We start from the raw sequence: 16446 nt of genomic DNA on the forward strand, positions 1-16446 counted from the left end.
GATAAATTACACTTAATCAAATTTTAAAATTTCTGGGCACCAAAGAAAAACAAAACCCAGACTGGGAAAAAAAATGTCTTCAAATCACATAACTGATAACAATCTAGTATCCAGAATATGTAAAGGACCCAGACAACTCAAAACACAAACAACCCAATTTTAAAATGGGCAAAGGACGTGAACAGACGTTTCTCCTAGATATAAAACAAGCACAGGTAAAGAGGCTCAACATCATTCAACATTAGTGAAGTGTAAAACAAACCACAATGAAATACCACTTCACGCCAAGTAGGGTAGCCTTAATTCAAAAAAAAAAAAAAAAAAAAACCAGAAAATAACTAGTGTTGGCAAGGACATGGAGAAACTGAAACTCCTGGCCCATTGCTGGTGGGAATGTAAAATGGTATAGTGCTGTGGAATAGTTTGACAGTTCCTGAGCAAGCTGAACATAGGATTACCATATGACCCTGCAATTCCACTCCTAAGTATATGACAAAAGGACTGGTAACAGGTGTGCAAACAAAAACTTGTACACAAATGTTCCTAGCAGCACCACTCACCATGGCCAAAAGGCAGATACAAGCCAATGTCCATCAATGGATGAATGGATAAATAAAACACAGTATATTCATATAACAGTTTTCAGCCATAGAAAGAAATGAAGTACTGATACATGCTAAATGAAATAAGCCAGATACAAAAGGCTAAAATTGTATGCTTTCATTTGTATGAAATATCCAGAAGAGCAAGTCCATAGAGACAGAAAGCAGACTTGTTGTTGCCAACAGCTGGGGGAGTGGGAATTCAGGAGTCACTGCTAAATGGATATGGGTTTGCGTTTGGGGTGATGAAAAGTTATGGAACTAGATAGTATTAAGGCTTGCACAACACTGTGGATGTGCTTACTGATAACAATGAGTTATAAACTTAAAAGTACTTAGAATAGTAAATTTTATGTTATTTGTATTTTACCACAATAAAAAAAAAAGTTTATAAAAAGAGAGAGAGAGATCAAGGCAAAACCGTGGCATTTTCACAAAGGACTTAGGGCGATGCCGACCCACCGATGAGCCGAAGTGCTGTCTGTGTGAGAGCGAGCATGCCGGAGTTCAGCAGGAGGCTCAGGTTGTGGGCACCGTGCTGCAGGGTGAGCGTGCTGAGCATTACCAGGAGAAAGCGTGCTTGTGGGGTTGTCCCCAGGCTGGGTCCCGACGGGTTCTCATTTGTGATGGTTTGCAGGGGGACAGGCTGGATACCTAAAAAGCATTGGCACCTACGTAAATTTCTTGTGCATGGATACAAGAACATACACGATGAAGAAAGCATTAACAATTTTTTTTATAAGTCTGTCTTTTTCATCAGATATCCATAGAGTGTGGACATCGGGCAGCTCTGTATTGCTTTGCAATAATCATACCACCATCACTCCACATACAGCTATCTTCATCTGTCTACAAAACGTATCACACTGCTCTTCTAAATATCCCTGGTGGCTTACTCATTTCATGTCAAATGTAAGAGAGATATTTCACTTCTCTTCCACAAAACCAATCCTACCACTTCTTTGTAGATGCTCAAACTGTCCAGGAAATTATGTATTAATATAGGATACACATTCTAGGATAGATTGTGTAAGTGATACACATGAAAATGTTAAAATGCAAAAGCTTTATATTAGGATACTACAAGACTGTATCTTCTGCCAAATTTTGAAAGTTTTGTTTAGAATTTGAGAAAACTTAAAGCAGCTTAGATTATCATTCTAATGCACAAAGTTATTAAAGTCTTCAAAGCAATAATAAGAATTTGCAAGTTTCCAGAATATATAATAAAGAGCCAAACTATGAAATAATGCTGATGTGATCATTGACATCAACAGCAATTTTAATACAGCCTTTTAACTGTCAGATTTTTAACTCACCAAGTTCTTTAAACTTGTTATTTGCATCCATCAAAACATTTCGAATATTCTGAACAGCCCAAGCATACAGCTTGCCAAAAGTTACTTCAAGCAGCATCCGATTAAAAGGTGGGATCAAATCAACATCCTTTAAACAATCAGTAAGGGGTTCCCTTTCAAACAAAGATGAAGAATTTTACTCAGAATACTGCCAGCCTTCAATAAAACAATGCTTTGTTGTCACAGCTTCCCTTAATTAAGAAAAAAATATTATAAAGTCTTACCCTATATCAATCCCCTCTGGAATAAGTCTTTGCCATCCACAGAACATAGCATACTGCACAGACGGAAGTAAGAAATTTTTGGCTGCCAGTTTTAAAATTGTATCTATCCCTTCCAGGCGAACCTCTGCTCTCTCCAACTGCAAAACATCAATGCATACCGTTAAGTGTTTATGTATTATCCAATACAGAGAAGAATGTTCTTAGCAAATTTACCTGTTTTAGTAGGCACTTTCTCATTTTTTCCACATCCACTGGCTCTTCTTTAAGGGCAAATTCAGCAATAGTACTGAGGAGTGCAGACTGAGGATACAGACCCTGAACATTCTGCTTCAACCATTTGTATTTGTGAACACCTGTAACTGTACTCAACAGTGGCTGCCATTTATCCTGACAAAGGAAAACCATTTTCACCATTAGTTAACTCTATTCATATTAACATGTGCTCTAAAACAATTACTTGAAGAAAATATAAATAAATGCCACTAGGTTTAAATTGGTAAAATATTTTAAATTTAGTAATTAATTTATGATAAAAATGACTACATCATAAATAGGCTTATAAGTGAATTTATAATCTATATGCTTACATACTTTGGAATCAGCTAACCTGACATGCAAAGTTAAATTATCATCCATATTAATAGCTTCTGGAACAAAGGATACATTCAAAGAATGAGTGAATAAATGAATGAAGAAAATGGTGAACAAATAATGATACAATACACTAATAAAGGCAAAAGGAAACACTTCTCCAGCTATCAATTTGACCAGGGCACCATAAGTCAAGTGCATTAAGCATCACTGGGGCACAGTTACTCATACTTTTAATGACCACCAAACTCTCTACTGTATATTCAAAAACAAAGCAACAATATTTGTGGATTCCCTTGCAGTATGTTGTGCTTCTACACAGCCAGTCTTAGAACCACACAAAATACTTCACCTTGGGTGATTTAACTGTAATGGGTCTTTTGTCCACATTTATAGGACTGTGAGGCAAGATGCAAGCTTCTTCACTCTCTCCGTTTCCAATTTTTTCTTCATCATCAGTAGAGTCTGGCTTCTTAGGAACTATGTTTAAAAACATCATTCATTATAACAATCATTAAATATGATTTTAAATTAAGAAATGTTTAAATTTGCATGAAGGTAAAGGATATATTTTATTCACAGAAACACATAAATATCATTGTCAAGTGCTCAAATTACAAAAGTAAAAACTATCATAATTATTCTCACATGACATCTAGTAATAACACTTTGCCACTCCATGTCAGGGATAGAAAGACAGTGACAGTGTTATGATGGAGGGAAGCCCTAAAGAAGGGGAAGCCCAGGGGTTGGCAAACTTTTTCATAAAGGGCCAGACAGTGAATATTTTAGCCTTTGCAAGCTATTTCAGTCTACTGCAAATACTCTACTGTTGCAGCATGAAAACTGGCAAACTTTATTTATGAATGCTGTCATTTAAACTTCATATAATCTTCATGAATCATAGTCTTCTTTTGAGTTTTTAAAAAATAATTTAAAAATGCAAAACCCAGCCTTAGCTCATGGGCGATACATAGCAAGTGGTAGGCTGCATTTGTCCCCAGACCCTAGTTTGCCCACCCTGGACTAGTGCATTGGTTCTGTCACCAGTGTGCAACTGAATCAATTAGATGCCTCTGACTACGTTAGTCTTTTTAATCAGAGAAATTTCTATTGAATTTGCAATGTGATATGTGGTGTTGCTTCCGTACTTTTGGTCCTCTTCAAGGTTTTCAGTCTCATTCTTCTCAATATATAATATAAATAACCAGCAACACAATAATAAACATAGACAATAAAACATTAACACAGCAGGTCTGGGCTGCTCAAACCCTGCAAATTCCCAAGAAAGGCCTGTCCCGTCAGCACTGGCTCTTCACCAGCTCCTGCGAACTGAGCTCTGAAACCTTGGTATGTTCTGCCTGAGAAGAGTGTGTCTGAGGCACAGGACCACCTTTACCAGTGTAACCAGACAGCTTGTGACTTACGGCAACTGCCTGTGTCTACTCTGGATGGAGTCTGGGCAGCTGAGAGCAATCACGCAGGCCCCACATGGCCACGTGACTGACTCCCAACAACAACCCTGGACACCAAGGTTCAGGTGAGCATTCCTGACTGACAGTCCTTCACACGTGTCACATGTCACTGCTGAGAGAACCAAGCACGACCCTGTGTGATTCACTGGAGGGAACACTGGAAGCCCGGACCTGGTTTCCTTTGGAATTCCCTCCATGCACCTCTCCTCTTGCTAATTTTTATCTGTACCCTTTCACAGTAATAACTAAGAGTATAATAGTTCTTCTGAGTCCTGTGGAGCCCTACCAGTAAATCATCAAACTTAGCACAGCACCAGGAATATTAATTATTTCTATGTTACAATTAAGTATATAAACCCACAACATCAAGAAATTTTAAGCGGTGACAGTGTGAGCTCAGAGACCAGGGAGGCAATGGCCACACGGGGATGGGGCCACCCTCCCTCACGCTGAGATGGCAGTCTCTGAGTTTCCTGGCTACCTGGGTTAAAGGGATCTCAGAAGTGTTCCTGCCATATCTCCTGATTCAGAGCATCTCCAGGATCCAGATAAGCTGTGGTTTAAGCTCAGGAACAATCAATTCAGGATGGCGTCTACAATAAGTTAGTCTTTCATGGCATTGTTTGTAATGTCCATCTAAAACTCAGTAATTAATATTGCTTAATAAGCTAATCTGGGGATAAATCAATATAATTCATAAGAATATAATCAGATATTTTGGTAGACTTGCTTATAACCACAAGTGACCAAATTAGAAAGTATGTATTTTCAAAGTTTGGTTAATACAAAAACTCTTTTCCATATCGCTACACAGTTGCTTCCTGAAAATATCAGTAACTCTTTTGTTTCCTTTTATAACAATCTTCCATGTTTCAGAATACTCAATATTGCCAAAGAAAAACATTTCTTCACAAGAATGGCAAGATTTATTGAAAGATTAAACGTTCCCATATATCTCATTACCAGGACAAGTGATTAAAAAAACACTTCCTTTTCCCCATCAATTTAATAAAGTTTACAGTATTTTCAGCATCAATTTACTAGTTACCAAATGATAACACACTCAATCCCAAAGTTGCATCATCATCTGATATCTTGGAAAAGTAAGCAGGATTTGTACACTTAACCCTAAATACACATAACAAACATTATGGCACTTGTGAAAATGCTACAATAGGTGAGCAGCAGCCCACAGCCTCACTGCAACCACAGACACCTATACGGGGACACACTCTGAAAGAATCCTCCTACCTTTTACCTTCTTACCTCTCTTCTTCCTTCGTTCTCGAATTATCTTCTGAGCTATCCTCCTCCAACGGGGCAAAGAACTTAACAGTTTAAACTTGGACATTATAGAGAGGTCATTACAAACTGCAGGTCTCAGTTCATTAAAGAGGAACCTCAAACGTTCAATGACTGGGGCACAGACCTCCTTGTAAGAACGGCCCTGTTCTTGATGTGTCTACAAAGTTAAATATGAAAGAACAACTTAACAACAAATACTTCGCCAACTGTCCAGAAGCACAGAAGAAAGAAAATCGAAATCTATTTACCTTAATGAGTGAGCATTTTGCTTGGTAGACAACTCTACAAACATCCACCACTGATTTAGGCAACGTTCTGTGCTTTACTTGCTCAATACCAAGTGTACCTGCATAAACTAAAGATAATGCCACGTGACCTGTAAAAGATATTTAAAAGAAAGGGCAGGGTAGGAATGAATGTGTACTACATGTCAGTTGAAAGATCTACAGTACAGCTACAATATTGAGCATCATACCTAAATCTTCATGTTTTAAGAGGCAGCATAACAGCAAGCGGCCGACCTCCTCCACAGGATGCTCAGGAGGAAAGGTGATGGGTGTGGTCAAGTGGCACTGCCTACAGTACCTTTCTATCTGACACAGAAAGTCCTGCAACAGAAACAGCTGGGGGTAACTTCAGAGCCAACCTCACAACATCGTCAAGAATTCTAAACTAAGTGCCGTAGCTTCTAAAACCTCACCGGACATTGAACTGAACCAGCCTCTTACCTCAAAACCAGCCCTCCAAATAATATGTAAACAAAGTCTGTGCTAAGCTAACCAAAGTCTGTGCTAAGGTGTTCACAAGTCAAAGTCCTAAGGTAAACAAAGGACGCTGAGTGTGGGAAGGCCTCACTCACCTTCACGTTGTGGTCTTGAATGTTATTGTCAGCAATGGCTTGCAGGAATGCCTGGGAATGGTCACCCAGCGCCCGTCTGTGGGAGTAGAGCCGGGACTTGCTGGCGGGAGTGCCCCCTGGAGAGCTACAGTGGTCCTCATCTTTCTCCTCATTGTAGCTGTAGTGGATCTGGCTAGTCTGCAGGCCTCCAGAGAAGATGGATGACTGAAGCCACTCTAGAGAGTGCACATGCAAACGTTAAAAAGAAACCTGAGTGCACTGTTCAGAAATAAATACTGAAAAAAAAAAAAAAAAAGATAGAAAACTAAGTACTTCATTTAGGAGGTGAAATTCAAGATCATTCATATGAAAGTCACATCTAACATATTTACATAGATTGGCTTATAATTCCTATATCTATGTGAAAAAAAGTAACACTTTCTGGTTACTCAACACATCTTAAGCATGGTATCAGAACCCAATATAATTGTTCCAGATACCTGCTCAAACATGGAGCTGTCCAGTTCCACAGAAACCATGTGAAGACTAGAGCTATGCCTTCTAACAGGGAAAAGAGCACTGAGGCACCACTTACACAAGTAATCACCGATTTCAACTGGGATAACCACAGGCTACAAGTACTATGAGGGGAACGACCGTGCAGCAACAAGCCCCCGACTATTCGGGGGGACGGTAAGGAATTTGCTGTAATCTGGATGAAGACAAAGACGCTGAGCATCCAGGCAGGAGAACAGCATGTGTGAAGGGTTCCATGAAGAAAAACATGCTCAGGGCAGCACGTCTCCCTAGAGCATTAATCAATTAATAATAATAAGAGACTACTGAACATACAACACAAGATCGTTAAGTAAGGGATGGATACGTGGAAACCTGAGATCCAGTAGGCTATAAAGGAGACCTGTGTCGAGGCACAGGTCAGACCCCATAAGAACATGCCACCCATCAGTGCAAATAGGGATACTCATTGTAACTGCTATGAGTGAGATTCACCAAAGAATAATCAGTTTTTACATAACTACAGATTTTTTTTCAATAACTGTGCTATCAAAATATTCCTCCAAAACCCAAACAATCAAATCTGGGATGCACTCAATGTCCTTTTACTGGAAATTTCGATTTTAGAGCATTCAGGAGCATTCATCAAAGTGCCACATTAATTCTTCTAAAACACAAATGTGATCAGACCCTCCCTGAACCTCTCCATTTAGAACTCCGTCTTGTTTCTTTTTTTAAAAAAAATTTATTTTGTGTGTTTTTTTTTTTTTTATTTTTGGCTGCACTGGGTCTTCATTGCTGCGTGGGCTTTCTCTAGTTGCAGCGAGCAGGGGCTACTCTTCGTTGCGGTGCATGGGCTTCTCATTGCGGTGGCTTCTCCTGTTGCAGAGCATGGGATCTAGGTGTGCGGGCTTCAGTAGTTACAGCACTCGGTCTCAGCAGTTGTGGCTTGCGGGCTCTAGAGCGCAGGCTCAGTAGTTGTGGCACATGGGCTTAGTTGCTCCGCGGCATGTAGGGTCTTCCCGGACCAGGGCTCGAACCCGTGTCCCCCGCATTGGCAGGCGGATTCTTAACCACTGTGCCACCAGGGAAGTCCCCTACAGGTCTTCAGAGGAAGAAAAGTCCACTGTCTTCGAGGCTCTGCAGACAGCAAGGTGCCCAGCACACACACCAAGGGTGTGCTCCAGAAGGCAGGCTGAGCAGGCACCATGATCATCCCTGCCCACTAGTCTTCTCCCCCGACCCTACACATACACAAGCAGCTCGAAGCTGACTTTCTCAACGATGCCCTCACACACCCAGTCTGCTGGGGCTCCAATTTCAGGATGGCTCCACCTCCATGAAGTCTTTCCCTCCACCCCATCCCCACTTCCCAAACCACTTACAAATGTCTCCATTTTATCCTCTAACACCATCCAACCTGACCTGCTTACCATGTCTGGCTCATCATCACACAAGAAGCACCTGAGGGCAGAGGTGCACCTAATTCTACACCTACTACACCCATGTTAGAGACTAACATGGTAATTCACGTGAGAAATTACTCGATAGATACTTGTTGGATAGTCAGTGAAAGACAGATGGAGAAATGCAAAAATATGTGAAGAGATATTTAAACCTATCATATGGGATAGGGAGAAAATGTAATACTTTAGGTGGTTACAAAGGCTGCCATCACAAAATGTATTGGATTTGAGTCTGGTAAAAACGCAATGCTCAAATAGAACAGCATTCCTAAGAGGAACAGCCAATCCACATCACGTGGATTTCTAGGCACACAGGGAGATGTCAGTCGAGTTGAGCCGATCTGTTAGAGGATGCAGAAGTGAGACCACGCACAGGCCCAACATTCCTACATACCTGTTAGCTTCCTGTGCTGCCACAGATCGTGAGCACAAATGAAAGCCGCTCACAGCTATTTCTATTAACTGGTTTAGTCTCACTATCCTTATTTTTCCTCACCAATAACTGTGTTGATTCTTCCTGTTCTATTCTCAGTAGCACTTACAGCTCAGCTAAAATAACCTGCTAATCTGTTAGCTGAAAACAAAATTTTTCTTACTGGCGCATTCGACCTCAACTGGAGATAGCGGTGTGCTCATAGCTAAATAGGAAGCGTGTAACCCAAGGAGTAGGCCCAGATTTCTTTCAGTGTCTATAAGAGGTGAAGACAGACTTCCCAAATCTGGTATGGTAACAATTTCTTGGTCAGGCTGCAAAAGACAAATTTCAACATTAGTATGATGAGATTAGTAGTATGAGAAAACAGCGTTAATTAACATTAAACCAAGACCAACAGCTTTAACCTTAAACAAGACATACTGCCATAATAAAGACTATATCCTATAATAGAGAGATCAGGCTGCTACCAAAATAACAGAAGATATAAAGCAGACAGTATATGCATAAGTCTGGTAGAAAATCCAAAGCAAGGATAAACCACTTGGCTAGAAAATTCCTTAGGGAATCAAATAGAAGTTAGAAAAGAAAAGGATCTAATGAAAATAATCTTAAATGTTGCCAGCCACATGACAATTTATAAACAAAGTTAATTTTTCCCTTCATAAAATGCTGCAAACATTACCCTTGAGGCATAACTTAATAAATTTTATTACCTCTGTATCCATATCTGGAAAGCCAATCCCAATATATGAATCCCAATGCTAATGAATATATAGAATGGACATATTTCTATTCTAAAAAATTATGCTACTAAATAGTTCCTCCCCAAAAATATATATCTCAAGATGGTAAGTCCTTCCAAATTTCTACATAGGATTACAATAAAATCATAAAGACAAAAAGTTAACCTCTTTTTTTTTTTGTGGAACAAGGTCTACGTTTCTTACAAATTAACAATTTTAAAATAATTTTTCAAGGCTAATACATCATAAACTACATGAATAAATGTAAACTGATTTATGAAAAAACATCTCTAAAAGATCTTTGTGTTTATCACTTAATAATGACCCCCTTCCCCAAAAGATCCAACCAGCAATATTTCAGGGTAAAAACCACTTCTCAGAAATATCCAGAGAGGTTCTCCACTAAAGTCCACCTTGGTGCTCACTGCACACAGCCTCACCTCCAGATACTGGCCAACACAGAAGGCATGCATTGATTCCCGTGTGTCTTCAAACTGCAAAGCAGCTTCCAAAGCTACCACTGGGTCTTCCCCTACAAACTGAGCTGCAACATAACAAACAAAAGCAACATGACTTCAGTACAGTTTGCCTAGGCATTTATAGTAGAAATGGCAAGTAGGAAATAGATTAGGCAGGTTAACTCCAAAGTGAGGGTTACCAAAGTAATGTGATCTCTCATCCTCTGCCAGGGCTGTCTGGGTCAACTCAGAACTTGGAACAAGTTCCAACAAGTGTTGGAACAAAAAATGCATAATGATAAGAAATTTTGCATATGTGCCTGAATTTGCTGTGATAGGACAGACCCCAAAGTCACTGACAGATTGAAATGTATGGGTGCTGGAGCAGTACTAAATTGATTATTTTAAACCAAACGCTCTGCTTAAAATAACACATCTGAAACTACTAACCATGAAGTAAAAAGCGAGGCCTTACCAAGAATACTATTTCCTGTTAATGACTGAGTCTGGAAGTCCTTTATATCATACACTTTCCCATCAATCACAGTCCAGAAGCCTCCATCTTTATTATGGTTCTCCAAATCAGCTTTGCGTATAAGCGTCACTTCCTCATTATTTCTACAGTTCTGACCTGTAAAAAATGACTCTGTGTATACAGAAACCAAAGTCAATGAATCAATAGATCAATAGATAACATGACTAGTACAAACTGTGTGAAAGAACTACAAGGTGAAATAGACAAATCCACAAACACAATGAGAAATTAACATACCTCTTCCTATAACTGTCACCACAAACAAAAATTCAGCAAGGATACAGAATGATTTAAAAACAAAAACACCACATGAACAGCATGAATAGCAAGTCTGGCCATATACCAAGCATTAGAGCAAATCTCAAAAGATTTCAAGTAAGTCAAGTTACACAGCAGGGACACTGACTACAATGCAGTTAAGTTAGAAATAGGTAACGGAATTCCCCGGGGGCCCAATGGTTAGGACTCCACGCTTTCACTGCCAAGGGCCTAGGTTCAATCTCGCAAGCCGTGTGGTACGGCCAAAAATAAATAAGTAAATAAACAAACGAATGAATAGCAGAAACAGGTAACAAAAAATAAATAAAAACCTCTACATATTTGAAAATTATAAAATATATTTCATAAATTCCCAGAAAAAAAATGACTACGGAAATCAGACAACTGAAATGAACAATAATGAAAATACTACAGATCAACACTTGTGACATACAGCTAAATGTATGTTTGAGGGCATTTCTACCTTTAAATGTATATATTAGGAAAAAAGAAAAGCTAAAAAGTTAACAAACATAAAATCAATAAAATTCAATGAGTTCATAATGATACTCAAAAAAAAAAAAAGAAAACCTCATGGGTCACCTTTGGAAGCATTAGGACTCCAACTTAATATTACAAAAAATGGTTAACGAGGGGTGGGGTGGTGGTGAATCAAGCCAGGATCACATCCTCCCTGTGCAAACTGTATCTTATGCTACCAGAGAGCTGAGGGCAAGGTTGCTGGGGGACTGCACAGAGGACACGTTATACATGAACTCCCTGGTCCATGTGAACAGAAGTGAAGGTGGGGCCGCCCACCATCACAGGCCTCTGAGCCGATGAAACAAAAAGCGCACACACTCTGACCCATCAAAACTGAATCCGAATCTCATTAAGCCTATACATATTATCAGCAGTTTACAGAAAATGTAACTGACAGAAGATGTTAAGATTTGAAGAAGAAAATGCAATCAACCAAGTTCAGAAAATGTGAAATTCTCCAGAACAAATGTCCTACTTCTTTGAAAAATAAACAGTATGACAAAAGAGAGGGAGAGGAGAGCCTGGAAATAGCTGTTGGGGAAAAAGAGACTCAAGTATGTATCACCCAACTGCAACGTACAGAACTTGTTTAGATCCTGACTCAAAATAACCACTAATAAAAAGATTAATCAATCACTGTTAATCTTAGGAAAATGAGATTGTGGTTTTATTCTCCCAAAAAAGTTCTTCTTATCAGGTGAAGTGTATGAAAATGTTTTAGACAGAAATATGCTTTAAAATAATACAATCAATCAATCAGATAGAAAGTGTAGGAATGCTTCGGGAATGTGAGTTTTTTTTTTTTGTTTGTTTGTTTGTTTTTTTTTTGGCCACACCACGCAGCATGTGGGATCTTAGTTCCCAACGGGGAATGGAACCTGTGCCCCCTGCAGTGGAAGCTCAGAGTCCTAACCACTGAAATGCCAGGAAAGTCCCCAGGATTGTGAATACTTTTTATTCTACATTCATTTTATTATTCTCTCTTTTATCTCTGTTAGAAAACTTTCAAAATAAACATATTACAAAAACATCAGTATGCTAACAATTATCATTTCTCAGAAAGTTAGAAAAATGTCAGATTAAACCCTAAGAAAGAAGAAAAAGAAAGAAAGAAAGAACAGTGTGGTATCAGCATAATGACAGACATTTGGATCAACAGAATAGAGAGCCCAGAAATAAACCCTCACAATATATAGTCAAATGATTTTTTTGACAAGGGTGGCAAGACCATTCAATGGGGAAAAAAGGACAGTCTTTAGAAATAAATGGTGCTGGGAAAACTGAATATTCAATTGCAAATGAATCAAGTTGGACCCCTACCTTTCACCATACACAAAAATTAACTCAAAATAGATTAAAGACCTAAACATAAGAGCTAAAACTATAAAACAGAAAACTCTTGGACTTCCCTGGCAGTCCAGTGGTTGAGACTCTGCATTTCCAAGGCAAGGGGTGCAGGTTTGATCCCTGGTTGGGGAACTAAGATCCCACATGCTGAACGGCGCAGCCAAAAAAAAAAACCACGTGTGTGTGTGTGTGTGTGTGTGTGTGTGTGCGTGCGTGTGTGTGTATCTTAGAAGAAAACATAGGAGGAAAGCTTAATGACACTGGATTTGGCAATGATATTTTTAGACAAAACACCAAATGCACAGGCAACCTTCATCCAAAAAAAATCAAAGTACACTATCAACAGAATGAAAAAGCAACCCACAGAATGAAAGAAAATATTTGCAAATCATATATATCCAGAATACATAAGAAACTCCTACAACTCTACAATAACAACAAAAAATCTGGCTCAAAAGTAGGAAAAAGAGGGATTCCCCAGTGGTCCAGTGGTTAGGACTCTGCACTTCCACGGCAGGGGGCACGGGTTCAATCCCTGGTCGGGGAACTAAGATCACACAGGATGGCAAAAAAACAAAAGTTGGAAAAAGACTTGAAAAGACATTTCTCCAAAGATACGCACATAGTCAACAGGCACATAAACAGATGCACAACACCACTAATCATTAGGGAAAACCAAATCAAAACTACAATGTAGGGCTTCCCTGGTGGCGCAGTGGTTGAGAGTCCGCCTGCCGATGCAGGGGACGTGGGTTCGTACCCCGGTCTGGGAGGATCCCACATGCCGCGGAGCGGCTGGGCCCGTGAGCCATGGCTGCTGAGCCTGTGCGTCCGGAGCCTGTGCTCTGCAACGGGAGAGGCCACAGCAGTGAGAGGCCCACGTACCGCCAAAAAAAAAAAAAAAAAAAAACTACAATGTAATACCACTTCATCCAAACAGGATGGCTATTATTTAAAAAACAGACAACAAGTGTTGGCAAAGAGGTGGAGAAATTAGAACCCTTCCTTGTGCATTGCCTGCGGGAATATAAAATGGTACAGCTACTGTGGAAAACAGAATGGCAATTCCTTAAGAAATTAAACATGGAATTATCATATGATTCAGCAATCCCACTTTTGGCTATATACCCAAAAGAAGTGAAAGCAGGGACTCGGACATCTACACAGTCATATTCACAGCAGCATTAGTCACAACAGCCAAAAGGTGAAAACGGTCAAGTATCCATCAACAGATGAATGGATAAAAAAGGTGTGGTTTGTATATGTGTGTGTATACACACACACACACATATATACACCATATATACATATATATATACCAAATATATGTGATGGAATACTACTCAGCCATAAAAAAGAATGAAATTTTGCCATTTGTGACAACATGGATGGAAAAAAACTGTAGAATCATCAAGAGTTGCAGAAAAAGTATTTGATGAAACTTAATATCCATTCACGGGACTTCCCTGGTGGCACAGTGGTTAAGAATCCACCTGCCAATGCAGGGGACACGGATTCAATCCCTGGTGCAGGAAGATCCCACATGCCAGGGAGCAACTAAGCCCATGCGCCACAACTACTGAGTCTGCGCTCTAAAGCCCACGAGCCACAACTACTGAGCCCACGTGCTGCAACTACCGAAGCCCGCACACCTAGAGCCCATTCTCCACAACAAGAGAAGCCACCGCAATGAGAAGCCCGCGCACCACAACGAAGAGTAGTCCCTCCTCGCCGCAACTAGAGAAAGCCCACGCACAGCAACAAAGACCCAACACAGCCGAAAATAAATAAATAAAATATAAATAAATAATTTTAAAAATCCATTCACCATTAAAGACTCATCACAAAGCAGAAACAGAAGGAAACAAACTTAGTATTTTAAGGTATCTACAAAGAAAGTCCTACAGCAAACATCATACTTCATGTGTGAACTCTGGGAAGTTTTCCCTCTGCTCTTAGAAACAAGACAAGGATGCCCATTATCACCATTTCTATTCCACAGTGCACTAGAAGTGCCAGCAAGTGCAATATTTCCGGGGCAAAGCTCTGTGCTCAGAAGCAGACATGGGCAGAGTCACCTGATTCAGACAAAAGTGGCACTCTAGAGGAGAGACCACAACGGTCCTTTCACCCAAGCGTGCTGCCACAACAATCCTACGGACAAAATGCATATGGAAAAAAATGGCATGCGATCTCTTGGCACAGAGGAGGGACAGGGAGAACTCCCACACTTTGTAGAGATGAGGCACAATCACTGTGGAAACCTGGCATTCTGTACTAAAACACGCCTTACAAACCACCAAGCAAAAGACATGAGGATGTTTAAACAACTAAGTTGTTATGGGGAACATGTCTATCTGATAAAATGATCAAGAGAAGCAGGGGAGCGGCAAGCACACAAGCCCAGAGAGGGGAATCTTTCAGGGAGACAGAGACAGTGTTTGGGAGGGTCCTGCTTAATGAACAGCTTCCCCTGTGATCAGTCCCAAAGCTGCTTTCGGTACTTTCGTGTCCATGTTATACTTCACAATAAAAAAAGGTTTTACAATGAGTATGTTTGAACTGCTGATCAAGTTATATGCCTTCAACCATACACAGTAAACAGACAAAAGTCACAAATGACCATTTAAGTTCACAACAGTAGATGAATCGCGTTGAAAATATTAGCTATACTAAAAAATAAAAAATTATGCTCAATATCCTAAGGTCAGTTATCTTCCTCAGGACAACTGTTACTTTTCGTTTTAAGCTCCTATGTTATAGAAATGACAATCTACAATGGCATAAGAAAAGGCCTACCTTGCTTGAGCTTTCCCATAAAATGAAAGTTGAACCACAACTTCAATTAATTCTGTGAGTTCAGGAAGTCATAATACTTAGATTCAAAAGCATCAAAATTCAAAACTTTGAGAAGACAAGTTTCATTCCAATTTGGTAAGCACTCGAGACAGTACGGATGGGAAGTGCTCAGCTGACTATGGGAACTCCATAACTCATGTCACATAACACCAATGAGTTTAAGAAAGTCCTCCCATATTAATGTCTGCCTCCAAAGTGGGACCATATCTAACCACCTCAACAGTACCTTCTGGAGACAATTTCCAAGAAAGGGTTTTCCAGAATGTTCTAAAATAATCCAATTTGGGATGTAACAACCATTTCTAACAGAAAAATTTTCCTTAAATATAACCCAAATCTGTTCTGATTTGGATTATCTTTGTTTTCCATTTACACTACCATCAGTGAAAATGGCAATAACTGGTCTTCCTTTGTTAAATAGTCTTTCAAATGAAAAGGCAAGAACAGAATAGACTAGGACAAAACTTTCCTCAGTGAAAGTCTTTAAGTTAAGATGCCATACCCATGATGCCGGGCCAGGCTAACTCTTCATGGTCGTCCCTTTCCTTTCCTGGTGCCAGGTGGTTGAACCGATCCAGATGTTCTAACAGGCCACCCAGCAGAGGGACAGCTCCAGCCTCCTGCATGAGACCAGCATTTTTACTGAGCAGAAGCACTACAGAAACTACTAGTTCTGGAAGGAGAACACCTACATTTAAAAAGAAAAAAAAAAAGGCATAAGATTTAAACAAAAGTGTTCATCCTATAAAACCATTCTGTAAGCTTGTGCTATGTTTAAATTCTGACAAATCACAAAATAAGGAATGCTCGTCCTTTAGCATATTTCTACAGGATCATTGTCTCTTTCATTCTGACAGAGACAAATATAGGTATCAAACAGAAGCCTCTGAGT

The 16446-nt window shown here is 39.7% G+C and overlaps 1 protein-coding gene across 1 annotated transcript in view; it reads right to left on the minus strand.

Moving 5' to 3' along the window:
- Nucleotides 1–16446, minus strand: part of HERC2 (HECT and RLD domain containing E3 ubiquitin protein ligase 2) — a 230085-nt gene that overhangs the window by 128743 nt on the left and 84896 nt on the right. Inside the window, exons 23-35 of the mRNA XM_082658482.1 lie at nt 16057–16242; nt 10488–10658; nt 9995–10098; nt 8972–9122; nt 6415–6629; nt 6031–6163; nt 5804–5931; nt 5517–5712; nt 3128–3255; nt 2398–2571; nt 2185–2321; nt 1922–2073; nt 1065–1256 (exon numbers count right to left, since the gene is read on the minus strand). Coding sequence (XP_082514608.1) covers nt 1065–1256; nt 1922–2073; nt 2185–2321; nt 2398–2571; nt 3128–3255; nt 5517–5712; nt 5804–5931; nt 6031–6163; nt 6415–6629; nt 8972–9122; nt 9995–10098; nt 10488–10658; nt 16057–16242 — 2067 coding nt within the window. The remainder of the gene's footprint in view (nt 1–1064; nt 1257–1921; nt 2074–2184; nt 2322–2397; nt 2572–3127; nt 3256–5516; nt 5713–5803; nt 5932–6030; nt 6164–6414; nt 6630–8971; nt 9123–9994; nt 10099–10487; nt 10659–16056; nt 16243–16446) is intronic.

The sequence above is a fragment of the Grampus griseus genome (assembly GCF_964374135.1).
Source record: "Grampus griseus genome assembly, chromosome: 7".
Classification (NCBI taxonomy): Eukaryota; Metazoa; Chordata; class Mammalia; order Artiodactyla; family Delphinidae; genus Grampus; species Grampus griseus.